The sequence below is a fragment of the Camelus bactrianus genome, chromosome 6, assembly GCF_048773025.1.
Source record: "Camelus bactrianus isolate YW-2024 breed Bactrian camel chromosome 6, ASM4877302v1, whole genome shotgun sequence".
Classification (NCBI taxonomy): Eukaryota; Metazoa; Chordata; class Mammalia; order Artiodactyla; family Camelidae; genus Camelus; species Camelus bactrianus.
In genome coordinates this window covers 98,393,218-98,414,660 of record NC_133544.1, presented here as the reverse complement: position 1 = coordinate 98,414,660, position 21,443 = coordinate 98,393,218, and the positions used below count along the sequence as shown (strand labels likewise).

At 43.6% G+C, this 21,443-nt stretch overlaps 1 protein-coding gene across 11 annotated transcripts in view; it reads right to left on the bottom strand.

The window, feature by feature from the left end:
* Window positions 1–21,443, bottom strand: part of LOC141578004 (uncharacterized) — a 115,580-nt gene that overhangs the window by 42,092 nt on the left and 52,045 nt on the right. For 8 of the 11 annotated variants that reach the window (XM_074366467.1, XM_074366469.1, XM_074366463.1 and 5 more), the window contains exon 1: window positions 17,073–21,028. The exons of the other annotated variants lie outside the window; for them this stretch is intronic. In XM_074366467.1, coding sequence (XP_074222568.1) covers window positions 17,073–17,452 — 380 coding nt within the window. In that variant the 5' untranslated portion in view covers window positions 17,453–21,028. Of the gene's footprint in view, window positions 1–17,072; window positions 21,029–21,443 lie in introns of those variants that run through there. 11 annotated transcript variants of the gene reach the window in all.

Here is a 21,443-nt window from a genome sequence, read left to right as displayed (position 1 = left end):
GATTTCTATTCTTCAAAGGAAGGAAGGTTTTCATATTTTTTATTATCATACTTTGTCATTGTTTCTGATTATGCCAAAAAATAGTTTATGAAAGAATTATGCACTGCAATAACAGATTACTATTGTATCAATTATAGAAGGCATTCAGAGGGGATAGGAAAAGCCACCTCTGTAAAAAATGCAAAATTTCTTCCCCTGTTAAGAACACGTATACAAAATGCAACAGAGAATTCAAATTCTTGTGGAGAGGAGCAAAAGCCACAGAACCAAAGCAAAGTCAATAGAATGAGTTAATTCAGAATTCACTGGACAAACATGCTCAATGCATTCAAATAATTTTAAAGGCACACTGCAAACCATTCACTTAATGATCTGCAGGCTAGAGGAAGCATTTCCCGCTTTAACAGACAACAGAAATCAATAGGGTGCCCCAACAAACAAGGACCAAAGAACAATCAGGTTTTTAACAGCTCTGACAAATCAGCATGTTCTAAAGAACAAAATCCAGAAATTTTAAACATTCATTCACACCACAATGAAACAAGCACTTAAAAAAAAAAAAAAAAAACAAAGAAACTAAGCACATAGATCATGTACATAGATCAATGAGGACTTCATGTACCGCTGGAAGAACAGGCTATAGCCTTCTACTTAAAAAATAAAACTACTTTTAATGATAACTGCTAAAACACATTTCATCATTCATGTTGCCTTGAAAAATCTGAGGCACTTGTATCTGATCAGAAAAGCAATTCTGGGTAATAGTAGGTTACAATTCAGTGCCAGTTTGCTTTAGAAGAAAAGAGAAAAAAAAGCTACTGTTTCTCATATCCTGCACAAAGTGTGAAGTGTCTCCCTGCCTCTTTCTCCTCCCGTTTTCTGAGCTCATGCTCCCCAACCCTTCTGAAACAAGTATGAGAAACTCTTATTCCCACCAATATGCCAAATGACAAAAGAATATCAATTTATTTGTGTAAATATATGCCTATACCTTGAACTGTAGGAGAAAGGTATCAGAAGTCCATATGAAACTTATTTCTAGATTCCTGAAATCACACACACAAACGTTCACACAGACACAGACACATACCCCCTGGATTACTGGGCACTTCACAAGTTTAGGAATTCCAACTTCTAGAAGATAACTTTGTAGTTAGTTTAAAATACAAATCTGTCAGCTTTTGAAAGCCTTGATCATCTGCTAAACCATCCAAATATCAAAGAGATCCAATTAGCTTTCTCTGTAGAATGTAATTTCACTTGATGGCAAAACAGACCCTAAGAAGTACTGGATCAAAGATTCGTGTTTATCACTACCTATGATCGTTTTTAAGCACATTAACAGATTCAGAAATGTATGTCTCAACAACATTTATTCTTATTGAAAAAGCATACGTGTTCAACTCTCTATACAGTGACTAGGTCCCATGATGGTGTTTAAGAGCTATTTTGTGTATTGAAATATTTATTTTCAAGTGCAGACAAGGAGGGTGTGTATTACTCAGTTGTAGAGCACCTGCTTAGCATGAACAATGTCCTGGATTCAGTCCCCAGTACCTCCAAAAAAATAAATAAAAATAAGTGCATATTTAAAAATAAGAATAATGTTATATAAAAAAAAAAGCAGACTAAAAAGCACTGCAATCTATGTGCTACAATTATAGTAAAAAAAAAAGTGTTTCTTTCAAATATTGACTATATGCCAATCACAGAGGCAATCACAAATCACACCTGATAATCATCACGTGTGATTCTCAGCAACACTACTAAGTAGACATGGATGAGAATCCCGGCACTGCGGATGAGGAGACGGGGCTCGGAGGAGCTGCGGACCCTGACCGTCCTGCTCCCCGAGACACCGCGTCTACCCAGGGCAAGCTCTGACAGACCTGCTCTGAGGGGACACCCAGCTGCATGGAACCTTGGGGCATTGGGGAGTCGCAGAAAATACTAAAAATTGTTCAGTGAAAAACCAGCTCAAATATATTACACTTTGCCACATCCTTTAAAAAGGGAAAATGACTGAGACCTTTTTGATGCCTCCGTGTTCTTTCTGCCATCATCAATTATTTGCCCTCTCAGGGTGACTAGTGATGAACTGGACCCCATATGAAATGCACTCATATGGAAGAGCTTTTAAAGTTATTTTAAGAAGTTTGTAAGACCCTGTCTATGCCTCACACAGGTGGTCATCCATCACTTCTCACCGGTGTGGACGTACCACCTGAAATCACTCCTTTCTGCTTTTTAAAATCCCTTCATCTAATCCAGGCTTTTCAACAGCAAAGAAGCACCTCAACCACAGACACTGGACAGCTTTTCACCAAACGGACTCGAACAGCCCACTGGACTACCTGGAAACCCTTTTCTTCTATTAAAACCACTTCCAGGTACTTCATCATTTTCTGATTGGTGGACTTGGCCTCTGACTGGCCTACTCAGAGAGCTCCCAGCCTCACATGCGGGGGTGGGAGAGGACCCTGCTGTTGGGGGAAATCAGTGAGGAAGGCGGACATACTCCCGCCAGGTCTGCAAGGGTAGAAGTGCCACAACGTGCTCAGAAATTATACCATCATCAACCCTGGGCTCCCATGTACTTGTTTCACATTAACCAAACTCATGACACACTGATGAAAGAAAACCAGAAACTAAACTTATTAATGTAACAGAAGACGTGAAACTATGAACCAGACTGAAATATCAGAGTTCAACCATGAGTACATTTTCTCAATGGCCTAATCACGGGGAGGCAGTCACATGGCAAGCATGGACAGAAACAGAGCAGGAAGGGTTTCTAGATTAACTCAATGGACTAAATTTCTGTTATAAGAACTGATCTACTGCCTGGAAAACAAATAACGCCAATCACGATGCACTCTCGACAGTGGCCAAGACATGACTATGAGCATCTGTGTAACTCTCCTTTCCCTGTCTTTCTGGGCTAACATATGCACAGAGGTACAAAGATTCAGGAATGCAGATAACTCTAAACACCCAAAGCCCATTTCTGGGAGCCTCAAACCAGTAAGCCAGGGTTTAAATACCAGCTCTGCCACTTACTATTTCTGTGATTTTGGCCAACTTACCCTCTGTGTGCCTCAATTTCCACACTGTAAAACTGGGATAACAATCAAACCTTCCTTACTCGCTTGTTGAGAAGATTGAAGGATTCATTTCTGTAAAACTCTCAGAAAAGAATGTAGCACATTTTGGGTGTTCAACAAATGTCAACTTAATATCAAAGTGATTTACAAGTCTCCCTTCTAATCATCTTATGTGTTTCCTGGCTAGTCTAAGTCCCAAAGAAAATCCTTATTTCTCCTTTTATAAACTCTTGGGGAGGACCCTTCTCTTCCATCCCACCACCTGTTTAAACCGAGGGAGGGAATGCCTCCTAACCACTCCTCTGGGCCATGGAGAGTGCTTCTCCATTCACACCCCTGGCCCCTGGCCAACAGATAGCCCTCGTCACACTAACAGAGTGAGGGGTGAGTCCGGGAAGACAAGCAGGGCATTTGAAACCCTTCCTTTCCCTCCAGTGTTGATCACCATTGGGAAGCACTTGGGATGCTCGGCTCCATGGCAGGACAGCCTTGTGTATGAATGGGCAGGTCCTCTCAAGTGAAGGTTCGCTGTGTCACAGAGCTACATGGGACAGGGTGAGTCTCTAATTCTGGGACACAGTATCATGACACGCATTTTCCCACAGCCCTGAAGTTCATGGAGAACGTGGCTTCATCAGTAACAAATAAGACATTTATCGCCTGCCTACTCTTATGTGTCATCTCTCAGTTGGCTGCTGGAGAAAACATGTGTATAAGTATTGGATCCCTTTAAGCTCCAAAATATATGAAGTAACAAAGAATTCTGTGGCTTAACGTTGGTTCAGGGCGACTGTGTAACAGTTCTGACTCTGCTGATGCTTAATTATGGGTATAGGAACTAAGGAACCTCCTCAAATATCTCTCAGCATAAAACCAGCTTTTCTTATTTTCCTGTTTCTTAGTAATTGCCAAAGACTCTCAAATGATGGCTTCACACAAAAAAGCAGCTAAAGTTTATGAGCCCTCTTGACATACCCACTGTGGTAAACACTTTACATAATTTCTAATTCTCACAATTCTGCAAAGCAGATACGAGCGTCCCCATCTCACAGACGAGGGAAAAACTCAGAGCAAACTGACTCAGGCTCACGTGGCTCAGTGGCAGCACGTGCACGCAAACCCAAGACAAAAAACTACACCCCTTCTTATATGTACAAAATCACCTCCCAACAAATGATACACAGCTGCTGGGTCAATACTCAGGGAACTCAGTACACTTTTCAGCTTTAAGGTGCTCCAGAGGCCGCTCTTAGCTGCTTTATAAAATTCCGGCTCACTGGTTGCTAACACTGGAAGAAAAGACCGATTTTGCCATTGTTTGCACAGCAAGTCTGAAATGTTCACAGCGAGATGACAGAATAAGTCTAAGACATAAGCAGAATAATTTTTCCAGGTAGACAGACATAATGGACATTGTGCTATTCTGAAGCACTAAGCAACAGAATCAAAACAAAATAACATTTGTTAAACCTTCTTTTGCAAAAGGAATATTAAGACTGTTAGAAGGTGCAACAGCACCACCTATGGCTAAAAACACCTTCCAGGTTGCTGGGAAAGATGCAACACAAAAATTGCCTGTTGGATCAGAAAGAAGAATCAGATAATTATATCTTATGTAGCACATACTGCACTTTGCTTCGGGGAAGGGAGGTGTATTCAGTATTTAATCTGACATTTCTAATACTCCTGAATATAAACAAAAGACACAGGCTCATGGAAACTTCTTAGTAGAGGAAAGAATCCAGTCCAGCCACTTCATTTTACAGGAGGGGAGTCTGAGATCTGGGATCTGTCCTCCTGGCAATCAGCAGCAAATCTCTCCTAGGCCTCATGTCTTGCACTGTAGCAAAAACCATCAGATCTGTACTAGGCCTATATTCATAAAAGTCACGTCTGTATTTTTCCAACAGTAATTAATCTAGGTATCTTGCAAAATACTTCTCAAAGAGCCAGGAAAACATACAAGTGTATTGAAATTCAAAAACATTTATTTGCACATTAAAACAGCATGAGATTTATTCTATTAAAAAAAGTGACATGTCAAGTCAATGTTTTGATATTTTAAAATCTATTAAGAGTGCAGAAAAATAAATCAAAATTTTCTTTAATCACAAAAGAGAGAAGCTTATTCCCTGAAAATGATCAATGTGGATTTTACTAAACTTAATGAATCTGGTCAGAATCCCACGAATTTAAATGTCTGTGTGGATGGTTACACGGCAACATGAATTCTGAGTTGTAACAATACATATTCTGTGTAAATAATATTCAAGGTCGTCTGATTAAGGCAATTTAACTAGTCCCTGTCTCACTAGTATGATACAGATTTCATTAAAACTTCATACTACACTAAAAAAAAAAATGAATCCTTGTTACTTTAAACCATATTCAAATATATCATATATATAAATATTATAAATATTGAATATGCATCAGAAATAAGCGACACTCTTTAGTATTCAGAGTTGATCCTTCTAAAATATCTGTCATTCTGACAGCACATTTTTATTAAGCACCTCTTGGGTTCTTTGTATACAAGGCGTCTAACTCTCACAGTCAGACAAGTTAAACGATATTACTGAAATTTCACAAATAAGGAAATATACTTAAGCCATGAAAACAACTTACATATTCACCATCAAGAAAGAAAAGAGTAAAGATTTTACTTATAATATTCACTGACAATCTTTTCTTCCATATTAAGACTACATAAAACCAATTCAGTCTTTGTAAGTATTTCTGTCAATAAGGGCCACTAGAGAAAAACAAGTAACATCATTAACAGTGGTTGGACTTTCAAAGCCCACTTCTCTTTGGCACTATAATTGTTTTTAATGTTTTGTTTTTTGTGCTAACAGACCACTAAATTAAAAAAATTAACTTTTTAAGTAATTACCTGAGAATTAAACATTTGTGAAAATGTACAACTTTAATTTATGACACTCTGTCTCACATTCTCACTGGTGTCTCTCCTTTGAAGGCCTCATAAGGCTGAGATCACAAAAATCGGCCATTTATGGAGTCACAGCAGTTCGGGTAACCACTCAACGGGAGGCTGATTAGAGGAGCAATTAAGAATGCATCCTGTGCAGCCTGGGTTCCAGCACCGAGCTAGCCACCGCCAGCTGGGTGTGATTTAGGACAAGCTGCTCCATCTCTCAATCCCTCAGCTGCAAAAAAGGAGACACTGATACCTACCCTCAAACACCTGCTATGAAGTAAAACATGAGGAAAGCATTTTAGTGTTAGGTAGGTGTCCACTCAGAGCGAGTTTGGTCATTATGATGATGAGGATGGCTGTTAATAAATTAAGCTAGACCAAAAAGGAGAAATCACCTTAAAGGAGAAACATTTTAATTCAATCAGCATTTCCTTTTGGATGGATTGCAGAAAGTTCTATTGATGTTTTTAATAAACCAAGTTTTGTCCATTAATTATAGATTTACAGGTTCATGGACAAGTCTCCAGAAAAAGAATTAGAGGCCTCTAACTTCTGAATACTAAGAAAGTAAATTAAAAAAAAAAATCATTTGGGAGATTATACCTCATTTGGGAGAGTATGTGCTTAGCATGCATGAGGCCCTCAGTTCAGTCCCCATAAACTCCATTTAAAAACTTTCTTTTTTAAGAAATGGAGAATTAAAGCAAAAAGATGGAGGAATACAGAATTTTTTAGAGAATCATCTCAGATTTAAGATGGGGAGAAAACATCCATTTCTCAGAGGAAATCTTGAGAACTATGTAAAAAGGATCTGAGATGTCTAGTCTTCTAACATTATTCATGAATTCATATTACCAAGTCTTAAAACTACCTGATAACCCACAGAGGTGATACTGATCGTAACACCTGCCAACACGGATCGAGCTCCCGCTAGGAATGCTCTGTTCTGACATTTCTGCTCCTGAGGCCTGACCAGGCTGAGAGCACTAAATTCGGTCATTCATGAGCATCTCGTGTAAGTCCTCCATGTGTGCTTCTAACTCTCCCCTCACCAGCCCCTCTGAGGGAAGCACTGTTATCATCATCCCCACCCGCAGATAAGGCCACTGAGGCACAGAGACTAAACCCTTTCCAGGTCACATTGGCATTAAAGGACGTCTGTATTTCTGCTGTTTTCCTTTTGACAAAGTAATCTGAGATATCAATTCAAGGGAGACTGTTAAATAGTCAAGTCTGTCAGGTCTTCACCTCAAAGAGCAGATACTATAAATTCCTGATGTAGGATGAGGCTGCCGCCACATATTGACTCAGCTTGAAATTAATATCCAAGATGAAGCAGCGGATTCATGTAAATATTCACGACTGTCAACTCCGCTCTCGGGTCTGGGCCCTTCACTGCCTGAACGGGGGTGAAATCCCCACCCGTGTCAGGGAGGGACGCGCAGCTCTTCCGGGACTCACCCAGGATTCACGGGCTGTTTCCCCCCACAGGCTGTCCTCAACGATTAAAAAGCTCTCAAGATTTTTACACCATGCAAAACTAAAAGACATTTCTGCAGATGGAGCACTTTCTCAGGCTTAAACCTTTTTTGCCTACACTCAGCAAGGGGCAAAAAAAAAAAGAAACATGACTCTACAAAGTCTCTGACCCTCACCACTCACGGGAGTAGAACGGCCACAGCAGCAGATGAGTCTTCTCATTGCACGATGAGAACAAAATAAAGCCGCCCCAACAACAGGCACTCCCAGAGACAGAGCTCAGCAGTCTTCTGCACACTCACAGTTGTGCAGCCCTCACCACCATCTATTTCCTGAACACTTCATCACCCCAGAAGAAACCTCCTGTCACTAACAGTCACTCCCAATCCCCCTCCACCCAGCCCCTTTCAACCATCACCTGCTCTCTGCCTCTGCATGTGCCTTTTCTGGGCATTTCAGATCACTGAAATCAACAATATGTGGCCGTTTGTGTCTGCTTCCTTTCACTTAAAATGCTGTTTTCAAGGCTTGTCCATTTTGAAGTAGTATCAGCATCTCTCTCTCTCTCTCTTTTTTTTTTTTTGAAAACGTTAAATTTTATTAGAAGGTAGTAAGTACTATCAAAAAGAGTACGGTGGAGCATAAGTGATTGGGTTTCAAAGGGAAAAGTGCGGGTTGAACAGTCAGGGAGGAGTTCCCAGAACAGGTGGCCTTTTTCATTTTCCTCTTTATTTGTTTTTTCTTTTTTATTCACTCTTACATGTGAATAATGTTCCACTACATGGAGATACTACATTCTGTTCTTCCATTCAGCAGCTATTTATGGACGAAGTCCAGTAGAATGAGTGTAAGAAGTGACTACCATGGATGGCATTTAAGCAAAGGGCAAGACGTGCTTTCAAAAAACAAGCCAACAAACAGAGGCACAAGGAAATTCAGTGCGTTTCTGAGCAAAGAACATGCTTGCTTCGGCAGGACTACCGTGCAGGGCTGGGGCGGATACTGGCAAGAATCACGGTGAGGGAGTCACCTGAGAAGACTCCCCACTGCAAGCAGCTCAGCCAATTCTCCCTCACCCTGTATTGTTAGAGCCATGTTTCTAGGTTACTCTTATTTCAAGTAATAGTACTTTAACTGCACATCTGATCATCTGCCTCAGACCACATTACCTAGAAGCCACAGAAAATCATTCACTGTCCGGAGCAGCTCCAGGACATAACGGTGATGGATCAGGGAGTCCAGCAGCATTCCAGCCTGCAGGCACAAACCCCACATGTGCCCTGGTGATGTCCGGAAAATAAAATGCATGGAAATATCTCATTGCTGGTACACGACATCTGCCCTCAAATTGCCCCAAAATCATGCTGGCAAAGCACTACTCAAACTTTTCACTCCAAAAAAAAAAAAAAATGCTAAGAAGGCAAATTTAGGCCCTTCCATTAAAAACCAGCAACCATCACTGCCAGTATCTGAGCTGGAATTCTCCTGACTTCAAAAACCACCGCGCAGTTACTTTTCAAAAGTGAAAGTCATACATGTATTCCACGTAGATGATATTACAGTAGGATTTTTCTTTTCAAAATTTCCAGTTGCAACATTAGCACAAGAAAGTTTATGTTTCAGCTTTAAAAAAATCAATTATCCTCCACTTTCTTAATTTTGAACCTATTATTATTTTATAAAGGGAGCTATGCTGCATATTATAAACCAACTGTTTGGTTTCTGCAAATAAGACCTTTATGGCCTCACTATTTCAGAGCAAACTTTAATGATGTTTTGAGAGGTGGGGCCTGGGGCGCTCACTAACAGCTCTTTAAATACTGACAAGTATGTGCTCTTAAGTAATGCAAAGGCTCTAACTCCACACTAGCTCAGAAAACAAAGAAACTGCACCAAAGACTTACTTTAAAATTTTAATATATTCCTATTGTTTTGAATATTACAGTTCTTAAAAGATATGATTTTTTTTGAGAAAGCCAACAGCTGTATTAAATTTCCTCTCACCAAGAAAGCAATCTTTATCAAGAATAAAAACCCCTATAGAAATCAAAATGACGGGACGTTTCTAGCTAAGTGAACATGCAGATCTGAACAGAAATCTAAATCCTATCAGATCTCACTCGAACGAGCTCAACAAAGTCCTGGGCTACCCTGGAACTTAGCTCTTCTTTTCCAAAAGCTGGCTGAGCTAAGATCATCACACAAGGCAGTGAAGGAGAGAAGACGAAAGTCCACCTGGCAGCCTCCATCTGTTTTCTTCCAGCCAAAAGTCGCCTCTAGGGTCGCCCTGCTAACAAGCCCTCCCCATAAGGAAATCCGGCATCCACACTGCCCCTGCCGTCCCCAAGCAGTCCCGACGCCTCTCTCCCAGCCTGTGAATGTTCTTCTAATGACCCCCCCTGTTGGTGGCACCCTTCCCCTCTTCCCTGCTACACACACACACACACACACACACAGAGCCACAGCAGTCTTCCCAAATCACAAATTTGATTACATCACCCCCACTTCAAACCCTTCAGAGGCTCCCTGGTGGAATTCTAGCCCCACCCCAGACACTGCTTGCCCAGCCTCACCTCAGTACACAGGTCCCCAGTGACCTCATTGGCCCCCTGACTTGCTCCTACTTCCCACTTGTCTCCAGGCTCATTTTGACTGTTTCCCAAGGAAGCCTTCCCTCCTTCCAACTACCACAATTTGTTCCTCTATTCCTAGAACATTCTAGGCTAAGTCAACTTCTGACAATGCTAAGCTCACAAGAAGCAAATACATTTTGCTTACTAATGTGGCTCCACCCTCTCTCCCCTAGACACACAGAAGTGCACGTGTTATGAATAAATGAATGACGGGGTGGGTCTCAAAGGGACAGACATACCTACTCTCACCCGTCCCTACCCTTGTGTCTGTAGAATATCAGAAGAAAAACCAGAATTACCTTTCCTGAGGGTCACTTTCTGATGACACCCTTCACTGACTACTGTGTCAGTTCTAGTAAAACCCAAGCTCTTCCAAAGCCCTCCATCCCGGACTCTCTCCAGTGTCCTCACCAGCAGGGGCACCTTCCACCCTGGACCACACAGGGCACTCTCCCCGTTTCCCCACGCCAAAAGCCTCCAGGCATCTGCCCGGGCTGCACCTGCCACCTGAGCCACATTCTTGACTACTTCTCCTGGCTGACACTTTGTCCTCACAAATGAATGTAGAGTCCATTTCTTCCAGGAAGTCCTCTCTGATAATGTCCTTTAGGTCTTGGTTGGGCTTCATCTATAGCAGCAGTACATGGTGACCAACTGGGTGTTTGCCCGCTCCTTTGAGACCACAAACTCTTGGGGGCCACGTGGGAAGGAGTGAGAGATTACAAGAGGGGTGCGGGAAGCAAAAAGCAAAAATCACAGCCCAAGTCCCAAATTCAAGGATACTTTCTCAGGAAAAAGTATAAACAATTTCACACGTGTGCAATTTGGCTACTGTTTTTGTGGCTTGTGGACAGCAAGAACTTGGTGTTCTAGTCCAAAACCAAGATTACATGCAAAGAAATGTATATATTCATATCCAAAGGAAACCAGAGCTGCTCAACAACAGTTTGCAGTTAGAATTGAAAGGAACTTTGATAAAGGCAATCTCTCTCTCTCTCTTCCTTCTTTTCTGGCATCATATAATTTTAGAAGTATTTGCGTGACCAAGAGATGGCTACAGCCCGTGATTCTTCACTGGAGTGTTTGGGGCTGAGGAAGACCAGATTACATTCACTGCGTAAATGCAATCACACCAACACACTGATAGGTGCCGTGGTGGTGGAGATGATGTTCCAAAGCAGGCAACCTTATTCTGTAAGAGAACTCTAAATAGGAAGTAAGAAATGCAATGTTCTGTAGTCAATTTCATTTGCTATATGGGTCATTAATTGATAGTATATCTTGTCTAATGAAACCCAAAAATAAATTGTCAAAGTCGATTTTCTTCATCTGACCATTTTATGCTAACTTTGGATATTAAACCCTCACTCCATAAGTAAAACTCAGGCCTACGCTGCAGCATAGTTACATCCCGTGGAAGAAAGCTGATCAAGGGAGAACTGGAGAGTTTCCCTTCAGAAGCTGCTAAGTCTGGTTTTGCACCTGTACGTGATTTGCAACCACGTCATCGAGAATGGAGAAAACCTAACAACTGTGGGGCGAAAAGCACTGCGGTGCTTCAGAAAAATCAAAGAACGCTGAGCTTTGTGAAACAGTCCTGAGGCACTTAAATCGTACTTTTTCTGAAAGGCTCCAAAACTGACCCAATTCACCATTCCAGGTTCAACAGGGAGGTACCGGAATTAGTAGAGAAAACATGCCCTTGAAGTCTGACAAGTCCTTGCTTGAATTCTGCTGCAGCATTTACTAGCCACTAAACGGACCAATTCCTTAACCCTCTGAGAAGGCTTCCCGATCTGCAAAAGGGGGCTGCCACCGCCCACCTGGGAAGCATGGATGTGAATTCAACACGCAAGTAGGGCGGCCGACTGGTACCTGACAAGGGGCCTGGCTAGATTCCCTCCGCTGCCCTTCTCCCCCTTTAAACTTGCACTGTTCCCCCGGTAAGGATCAAAACCACGGAACAGAATGCCCGATTTTTCTGTGTATCCCCGGATACATGACTTACCCTTAGGAGGCCAGAAAAACTGCTTCCTCCCCAGTCACTATCAACGTTCTTAAGATTCTGGGTATTTTTAACTCTATTTTCCAGGGAGACTATTCCAGACCTTTCCAAGTACCATTCTCCAGGTTGGCTCCCCTCCCAGCACCCATCCTTTCTCACTTTAGATACTCTGTATGATTGCCTTCTGTTCATGGGAAAGCGAGTCCGGTAGGATGGGGACTCCCAAGGACTCCACCCTCCCTCACAGGTGAGTGTGACTACCTTCTGCCCACTCCTCACTCCAACTCCAGCTTCTAAGAACTCTACCCTCCAGGACCCTGCAGACTCTGCATCTTCCCAAGACACACACGTGGCCACGACCCTCCCTTCAGATTTCTTCCTGGCTGGCCCTGCACACACCCCAGCCCCTTAAAGATAAATGGCATTAGGCTGAAAATCGCAAATGCCGCTGACTGACACACCAAAGCTGCATGGTCTGGGCTTTCCTCCAACCCAAGCAGGGCCCTGCCCCCCCTCAGCCTCAGTCTGCAGCTCTCGAGATGATGTAATTCACATGCAAGGCTATGAACACCAGCTAAGAATGACGATTCCCAACGTGTATCTATAGTCCGGCTCCTTCACCTGAGCCACAATCTCATAGACACGAGTGCCTCTTTGAAGTCCTAACTTGGATGACAAATGGCATCTTAAAAATGCCTCATGTTCACCATTTACTCTGGAATTCGATTCCTGGCAGGTACCTCCCAGACTCCCCATTTTAGTAACAGCCCCAGCACCCAACAATGTGTTTGAGGTCACATTCAATTTCCAATGTTCCCTCCCCTAATCCCTGCCCTGGAATCAGTCCTATTATTTCCGTCACTAAGCCCATCTCAAATGTGGTTCTACAGGGACCATGGCCGTAACCCCCCAAGTTCACAGCATGGTACACTGACTAACAGTCCTCCGTAGGGTGCTCCCTGGAGGGGGAGGCATCTCCTGCCGCTGGTCACCTCAGAAGGCACTGGATTCTCACAAAGGAGGCCCAGGAGAAGGGACTCAAGGTTCTCCCGTGGTCTGAGCTTTGAAGGGCCCGAGGTATGAGGGAGCTCCTAATTAGCAGTCACACTTGCCAGTGAGCAGATGAGGATGGAGGAACCCAGGCAAGGCTGTTCTCACTCCAACCCCTGGGCTCTCGGGAGCCACGGGAAAGGCCTGTGTCCAGGGCACAGCCCGGCCATCACAGATCCCAGCCAGCATTAGCCAACACGGACAGCCTAGACTCCTTCTAATTGTGACACTTACTTCTGTTCTGTTCCCCACCCAGAATGTGATGGACTCATTCAGATATTATGGCCTGTCTCAAGCGATACAAATTCAGTGATAAATGAAGTGTCCACATTTGGACCAGAGCATGAAGGGAGAAACAAGGCCTCATGTTCAGCATGATGTTGGTGGCCAAACCCTTCCACCGAGTGAGATGAAGCATGATGGGGGTGAGAATCCAAGGTCCTAGGTCGGCCAAAACATCTTCCTTCAAGGTTGGCTGGGGTGTTGCAGACTCCCTACCGCAAACTAACTACACGGCCGTCAGTGGTGTACATCAGCTGCAACAGACACGGAGTCAGCTATTTATGCCAACATGGGTTAAAAGTAAAGGCCGGGGCAGGGAGGCCTGCACGGCTGCTGAGGCAAAGCACAGACCCGGCTCTGAATGCCCACTGGCTGGAGAAGAGAGGAAGCTACGGTCCCCTTTAGCGGTCGCTGTGTCAACAAGATCCAGGTGAGCCAGCTACTTAGGAGAAGGCCATGTTTTCCTGATACTCAGAAAAACCAGCCTCGTAAAGGGAACACAAGAGTGGCATGGATTTTAGACCCCCCTAAGCCACTTTATGAAGGCAAAGTAAAGTAAATGGCACAGGGATGTTGAATGCAAAAAAAAAAAAAATTAAATAAGTAAACGGTGACTGCTTCCTCCAACAGCGTCCCCTGCAGCTGCACACCCATGAGCCTGCCACTTTCTCACCAGTACCGCTGGTCAGGAAGTGCCATCACGCACGTCACACAGTGACAGCCAGGAACCGCGTGAAGAGCACGTTTGTGTAAAAGCAGGAATCGAGCAAGATGCTGCAGAATTTGACTTTACAAGTTTAAATACTCCATGAAAAGAATCCCTCAGCAGCCGCCTAAATCAATTCGCATCTCACTTCTTCAAAACAATCAAACAAATTTAATAAGGGCGCATTTGTCACCAAATATAAGGAGGACCAAACAGGTTCCTCAAAGCAAGGATTTTAACAGGTATCAAACACCAGTGGGTGATGTGCTAACAAAGCAAATATTCCAAAAAATTAGAAAATAAAAAATGACTAGGATAATACATGGATCAAGGCAACTGTTAAGTTTTTGCTCTTTAAAGTGATGGAGACAGTACGGAGGGCAATCTGGATATTTCCAATGCAGGGTGTGCACAGCCCACATTTTCAGACGCAACAACATGCTCACTTGGCAGTACAAGAGAAAAAGAATAAAGAAAAAGGAAAAGAGGAACAAGAGAAAATTAGAAACACACAAGAACAAAAATGATTTTGACAGCATGTACAAGAATTTATGTGAGTGTGTGAGGCCAGGGATGCTGGGATGGTGAGACCCACACTCACCTCCTGCTCCGGGGAAGGCAGGGGCCTGAGGGGAGTGGCGCTGCCGGGGGACCCCAACATGATCAGCGCCCCTAACCAAAACTCCACCTATATGCGTCTAGGCAGATTTTGAGCTACAAATTGTGGTCGCATTTCAGGCTGGACAGTTTTACTCACTTCCACCAAGAGTAGCAGGAGAGAATCAGGCTGTTCCTGTACCAAAGCATTGTTTAAAAAATTAATGACTGTGGAATAGTAAAAGCAAAAATTCAGTAAAAGTGACTGGAGGAGAATGTGCTTGACCCGAGCTCACTGGCCACGTTATCTCACTGACGTTAAGATGCTGGCTGAGCCCTTATGGTACCAAAACAGACAGACCCACCAGGAGGGAGGTTTAATGCGCTGCTGTATTTTGATGCCGAGAGCCATGCCTGGTACACGAGGTTCTGGGTAAACAATGGTGACAGTGTCAACCACTATGGGCTAAGCACACATCCAGCTACTCCGCCAAATCCCAAGGGCAGACTTCAAAAGGCAAAAACAAGTTGGCATTCTCTGGTGGGTCTGCAGAGTCAGAGCCAAGCAGTTGCTGAGCAAAAATGTCACCAGTGCCTCCTATGACAAAAGAGGAGGCACTGGCCTGGGGCTGGGGCAGGGCTCTAGGCTTCCACTGCTCACCAACCAATCTGTCCAGGGGGAGAACGTGGTCTCTGCGTATGTTGCACCTATGCACCTACCTTGACTGACGCCTGGGGGCTCAGCAGGAGGTGACATGTGAGGTGAACGGAGCCAGCCTCGGTGTAGCATGGTGCTGGCAGCTATGCCCTCAGCAGCGCCCAGGCTCCTAAACCTGACACCTCGTCTCCAAGGAGCAGAAGGGGAGTGCGGGCATGAAGATCACAGGGCCCTGTGAGGACAAGTACAGGCCATGACATGCCTTGCCCATTCCTTAAGCCATAGAGTTATGTCCGGGAGGAACAGAAAATTCATCCAGAGCCCGCTAGGCACCTCACACACGTGGGGGACTCGGGTCCCCTGTGCCTATCACTCACAGGGCTGGTCTGGACATTCTTTTTATCAATTCTCTGGCATCTTCTCCTCCAACTTACCAACAACCAGAAAGTAGAATCTGATCTTAGTTAATTTCAAGAATCACAGAGCACCGCCTCCACAGTGGGCCCGGCAGCCGTGCCAGGTCCTCCGACCGTCACCTGTCAGACCGCCATGAGTACTCTCCAGACTCAAGGCCTGAGGCTGTAGGCCGTGGGCACACAGCTTCCCTCACTCTCCCCAGCAAAGGGGGACCACCTCTCGGCAAAGGCATGTCACCCTCTTCTGGACGAAGGACAGCACTATAGATACACGGGGAAACAGAGCAGATGGTGGGGGGGTAGGCAGCCCAGAAGAGCTCGTCTGTAATTCCGAGACAAAGTGGGGCCGTTGACTTAATCACAGGGACAAAGTGAGGATGAACATTTCCCTGCTCTTTCCCATACTCCGTGATACGCCTTTCCCTGCATAAGGAGTTCATTCGGAGGTCCCTGGCGGTGATTCTGATGTCCTAACATGGCATGCTGGCTGTCGGGCAGGAAGAGAGGGCCTGAGCCGAACAGGTGCTGGGCCTGGGAGGCAGGAGACAGCGGCTCCAGCCCCAGCTCAACCAGCGCCTCGTTCTGCCTCTCGGGATTCAGCATCTCATCTAAAAGCAAAGGGATGAGACTATCTTAAGACAGGCTGCCCAACATAAATGAAATGAGAGCCATGTAAAGAAAGTTTCCCAGTTGCCACATTTAAAACGGTAAACAAAGAAACAAACCAAGAAACAAAAAACAAATACTAGAAAATGATTTTAAGAACAAATCTTAACCTACTGTATGTAAAATACTATCATTTTGACATGTAATCAATATAGGAAGTGATAAGATAGTTTACATTCTTTTTACTAGACAAGTCTCAGCGTCTGATGTTCATTTGACCTACAGCAAATCTCACCTCAGAACAGCCTCCTCCCCAGCTCTCCTAGCATCAGTGGCTGTGGCTACTCTATTGGACAGCAACTCCAGGGGTCCCACCAGGGTCCTGGCTGAAAACCTGGAGTAAGTGTCCACAATAACCCTAAAAGGATCTCTCTGAAACAAAGGCGGATTCACTTTTAAATGTCTGTAAACCGGCGGGCTGCACCTCCCTCCACCCTTGGCTACAAGAGAGTCCTCTTCCTTGCTGATCCCTTTCTGGATGTAGGGAAGAAACCCGGCACACAGCCAGGGTGGACTGGCCTCCAGGTAAACTTACCTGCTTTCTGTGTCCAGTCCTATGATGTCCTCCTTCTCAAATGGGATGCAGAGAAGGAGGATCTTGTCCCCAGAATTGTCGGATGCACAGTCCAGCCTCTTGGACTTGGGCAAGATGAAGAGTGACTCAGTGAAGTCCTTGATCCTCTTCTCCACCACCCTGCAGTCCTCGTAAATTGAAGGCCACTTTGGTGCGCGGCTGCTCGGCCACCTCCCCATGCAGCAGAAGTCAAAGTGCTGAGAGTCATAGAGCGTGGTGCCATACAGCTCCTCTGCACGTGGAGCTTTTCGAAGCCTTGGCCGAGAGGCAGTCAGTAATGAAGACAAGGCCCAAGACCTTGCGGTGGGTCTGGAAGTCGCTCCACCCATTCTTGGGCGCATAGTGGTGCCTGTAGTGGATACAGTTTGCCCACTGGGAGCCGCACGGACTGATCTGACTCACCAAGGTGATTCACTTATAGATGCAAAAGAAATTCTCCTCTGAGATGATCCCCACCTGTTCGACCACCACGGGGAAAGTCTGGTGGTCCTCAGCACACTGCACGTAGTCAGGGATGCTCATGTTGCAGGCCCTGACGAGAGGGGAGAGGAGATCGAGGTACATACTGTACTGTGGGCTGCAGGCCCATCTGGGTTGCGGTGACCTGGTGTGTACCAACCAGAAGGCAAGGGAAGCTCAAGTAAATCCGGGGGTACAGTTTGTCCTCAGAGTCTTCAAATGGCTACCGTAGCTCGGATCACATTACCCAGCTTTTGGTCTAGGCTTTCTGCCCTGCAGAGAAGGGTCATTTCTTGTTTTCTGTTTCCAAGCACCTACCAAGGCCCTGATGCAAAGTCACTGCTGAAAAATGCTGAATAAGGAAGTGAACAAAGGAAGTGCTTTCCCCAACCTCCTTCAGCAGAATATAAAGAAAAGGACTACAGTGGGATCAAAAGATCTGGTTTTCTATCCAATTTATTTTAACTCCTAAGCTTCAGAATAATGGATAAGAAAACTTGCCTTGGGGAGGAGGGTACAGTTCAGTGGTAGAGCACGTGCTTAGCATGTACGAGGTCCTGGGTTCAAACACCAGTACCTCATTTTAAAAAATGAAACAAATAAATAAACCTAATTACCCTCCTGAAAAAATATTTTTTAATTCAAAATTCAAAAAAAAACCTTGCAATTGACACAACATTGTAAACTTGACTATACTTCAATTAAAAAAAAAAATCTTTGTCTTACATGAATATATCTGGATTACAGAAGTTTGCAAATGTAAAATGCCTAGGGTACCACCTGCATAAAAAGGGGTGACTGTACAAATTTAGTATCGCTCCTTTATGAGCTATATTTCATTTGGGGGGGGTTATAACTTCTTAGAGCTAATTTTCTCAGATTAAAAAATATAAACAATACCTGATTCTCAGGACTGCTGAAGAATCAGATAACCCTATGAAAACATCTGACCCACAGAGGTTACTCAATAATGTTTGTTGAATGAATGAATAAACCAGCAAAATGAATGCTGCTCCCTGCCACAGACCATCATAATGGTACTGCCTGGAAATCCCAAGCCCACGTTCCACCCGTCTCGACACTAACCATGTGGGTGACCTGGTCAGGCCTGTGTGATTCTCTAAGCCCCAGTTTAATCGTGAATAAAATTAGGGCAATAAAACAAACCTCAAATTGTTAGTGAGTCAGTAATGAATTGTACCCCAAACTTTCAAGTTGGAACCATTAAGGAAAACTATACAAAGGGTCCATAGGCCCTCTCCATATTATCTCTTACAACTACATGGGAATCTACATTATATCTCAAAATAAAAAGTCTAATTTTTTAAAGAGGCTATTGAGGTTAAATGAGCTCACTGTCTCAAATAAGGAACACAAAGCACAAATAGGACAATGCCCAGCACATGAGATACACTCAGTTAACATTCCCACTCAACCCATTGGTCCCTCCAACTTCAGAGCAAGAGGATGGGTCCTCGTGACAAGAGGCCACTGCACCTGAAGCTAACAAAACTAATGGTGCCCACTTCCAAGAGCTCCTGTCATCACCCTTGTTCTAATTTTCTATTTGTAATTTTTTTCTTTTTATTAAATAGAAACTCCCAATTGCATAGCCTTCACCTGACTAGACATCATGATGGCAGCCCTTCAAAACCTGACCACAGAGATCATGATGGCAGCCCTTCTTGGTGAAACAATAAAATGAAAAGCCATTTCCACAAGACCTCTGTGTAAATCTACTAGGGAACTTAATCCTGGACTGAGGAAGAGGACTGGGGAGGAGGGGGCAATCAGGTGCACAGAAAACTATGGGCCACCTGTCCCACGATGGACTTTAGACTCAACCCTCACCCTCCAGGAAATTCAAAATACACACCGACAGATTGCTATGGACAAGATTTTTTTTTTTTAAACAAATCCCTGAATCCCTAGCAGGTCTTATTTCTACCGAAACACCAATGGATTATGTGTATAATGTTTCACAAAAGCCCTAAAATATTATCACGCCAACTTGACACATCAAGAAAAACTGAGGTAGAGAAGTTTATCACATTGTACATGATTAGAGAGAGGCCACGTCAGACACCGTATTTAAATCCAAGCCACTGCTCCAGTGCTCACACTAGAAAGTGTGACATACTGCACCTTTCCTGCCCTCTCCCTGCAAGAAATCTCTGAAGAGTCTTTTCTGTGCCACCTGGAATCACAATCACATCAATTTTCCACAAAGTGCTTTGTCACTCCTTGGAGGCTGTATCAAAATCTAAAGGGTTGGGATGGGAGGAGTGATTTGCATTTTCTGTTTCTCAAAGGAAACATGGCTTTAAAAGAAACTGAAAAGCACATATCTAGTCTAAGCCCTCATTGTGCAGAGAAAAAAATGGAGGCTCAGAAGAGATGAGGAAAGGTCCTTATTAATAAATATATCCTCAGCGCAGCACCAAGCCAGCCCTGGGCACTGCTGGGGGAGGATCTGGGAGACCCAGGAGAATGAGTGTTAGAAAAAGGAAAGAGAATAAGCATAAAAGGCCCTGTCTCTACACCACCATAACATGGAATTCCACCAAATTACCAAGTAAGGGTGCAGCCAATATTAAGGTGGGCTAAGCAGGTTATAGAAACCTGGAAGTCTCAACCATATTGGAAATTCCAACATTTACTATGTTTTTTTCCCAGTTCAAGCATCAACTCAGTGGGAACTCTGTACCAGGGACTACACGAGGCCTGGAGTTCTCCCAAATACAGACCTATATTACCACGTGTACAAACCACATAAAGGCCACCAGAAGAAAAGCACCCACAGATGGAATTACTGAAACTGAAAGCAGCCAACCAGCATATATTACTAAGAAAAATGTTGCTCCTAGAAATGGACTCATGGACATAGAAAGCCAACTGTGTTTAGCAGGCAGGAAAGGGTGGATTAACAGATACACGTTAATAAATATAAAATAAATGACAAGGACCTACTATATAGCACAGGGAACTATAATCAATTTCTTGTAATGAGTTGTACTAAAAACAATCTAAAAGATATATAGATACATATGCATATGTTTATAACTGAATCTCTGCTGTACATCTGAAACTAACATTGTAAATTGACTACACTTCAAAAAAATTAATTTAAAAAAATAAGTAAAAATAAAACAACGCCATTAAGAAAAAATAAAAGAACACTCTAATCCCCTTAGCTGTAGCTGCTGAAGAATTTTGGTTGCAAGCACCAAGTCCACTAGATCACTCCAGCACTGGCTGTCACTCTTTCTGACCATCAGAGAGTCACTTGGCTTCACTGAGGTTAATTTTCTCTTCTGTGAAAGGCTACAGTTGCAACTAATGATGTATAGAATCTCATCATTCACAAGCCCAACAATTAGTGAGGACTTCCCATGGGCCAGGCTCTGGAGAGATGAAAATATAGGGTCCCAGTTATATTCATGGGTAGAAGAAGTTTATGCCATAAAGACATTAATTCTTCCTATTTTGATAGACAGATTGATTGCAATTCTGATTAGAATTCCTACCAGATTTTTCATGGAATGTAACAAGTTAATTTATGGTCAAGAATAGGCAAGAAACTTCTTTAGAACCACCACTGGGGAGGGGTGGATTGGTCATTCATTTCCACTGGTCTTTCTGATGTGATGAAAATGTTCTGGAATAATAATTGTTGCACAAGTGTAAATATGCTAAAAGCTGCTGAATTGTACCATTTAAATGGGTGGACTTCATGGTGTGTGAACAATATCACAATAAAGCTGTTATATGAAAAAATATTTCTTGACAATTATTTTTCCCTCTATACTACTTAGTCTGCCCCACAATTTAAGAAAAACAAAAAACCAAAACAAACCAAACTGTGCCAGGAGC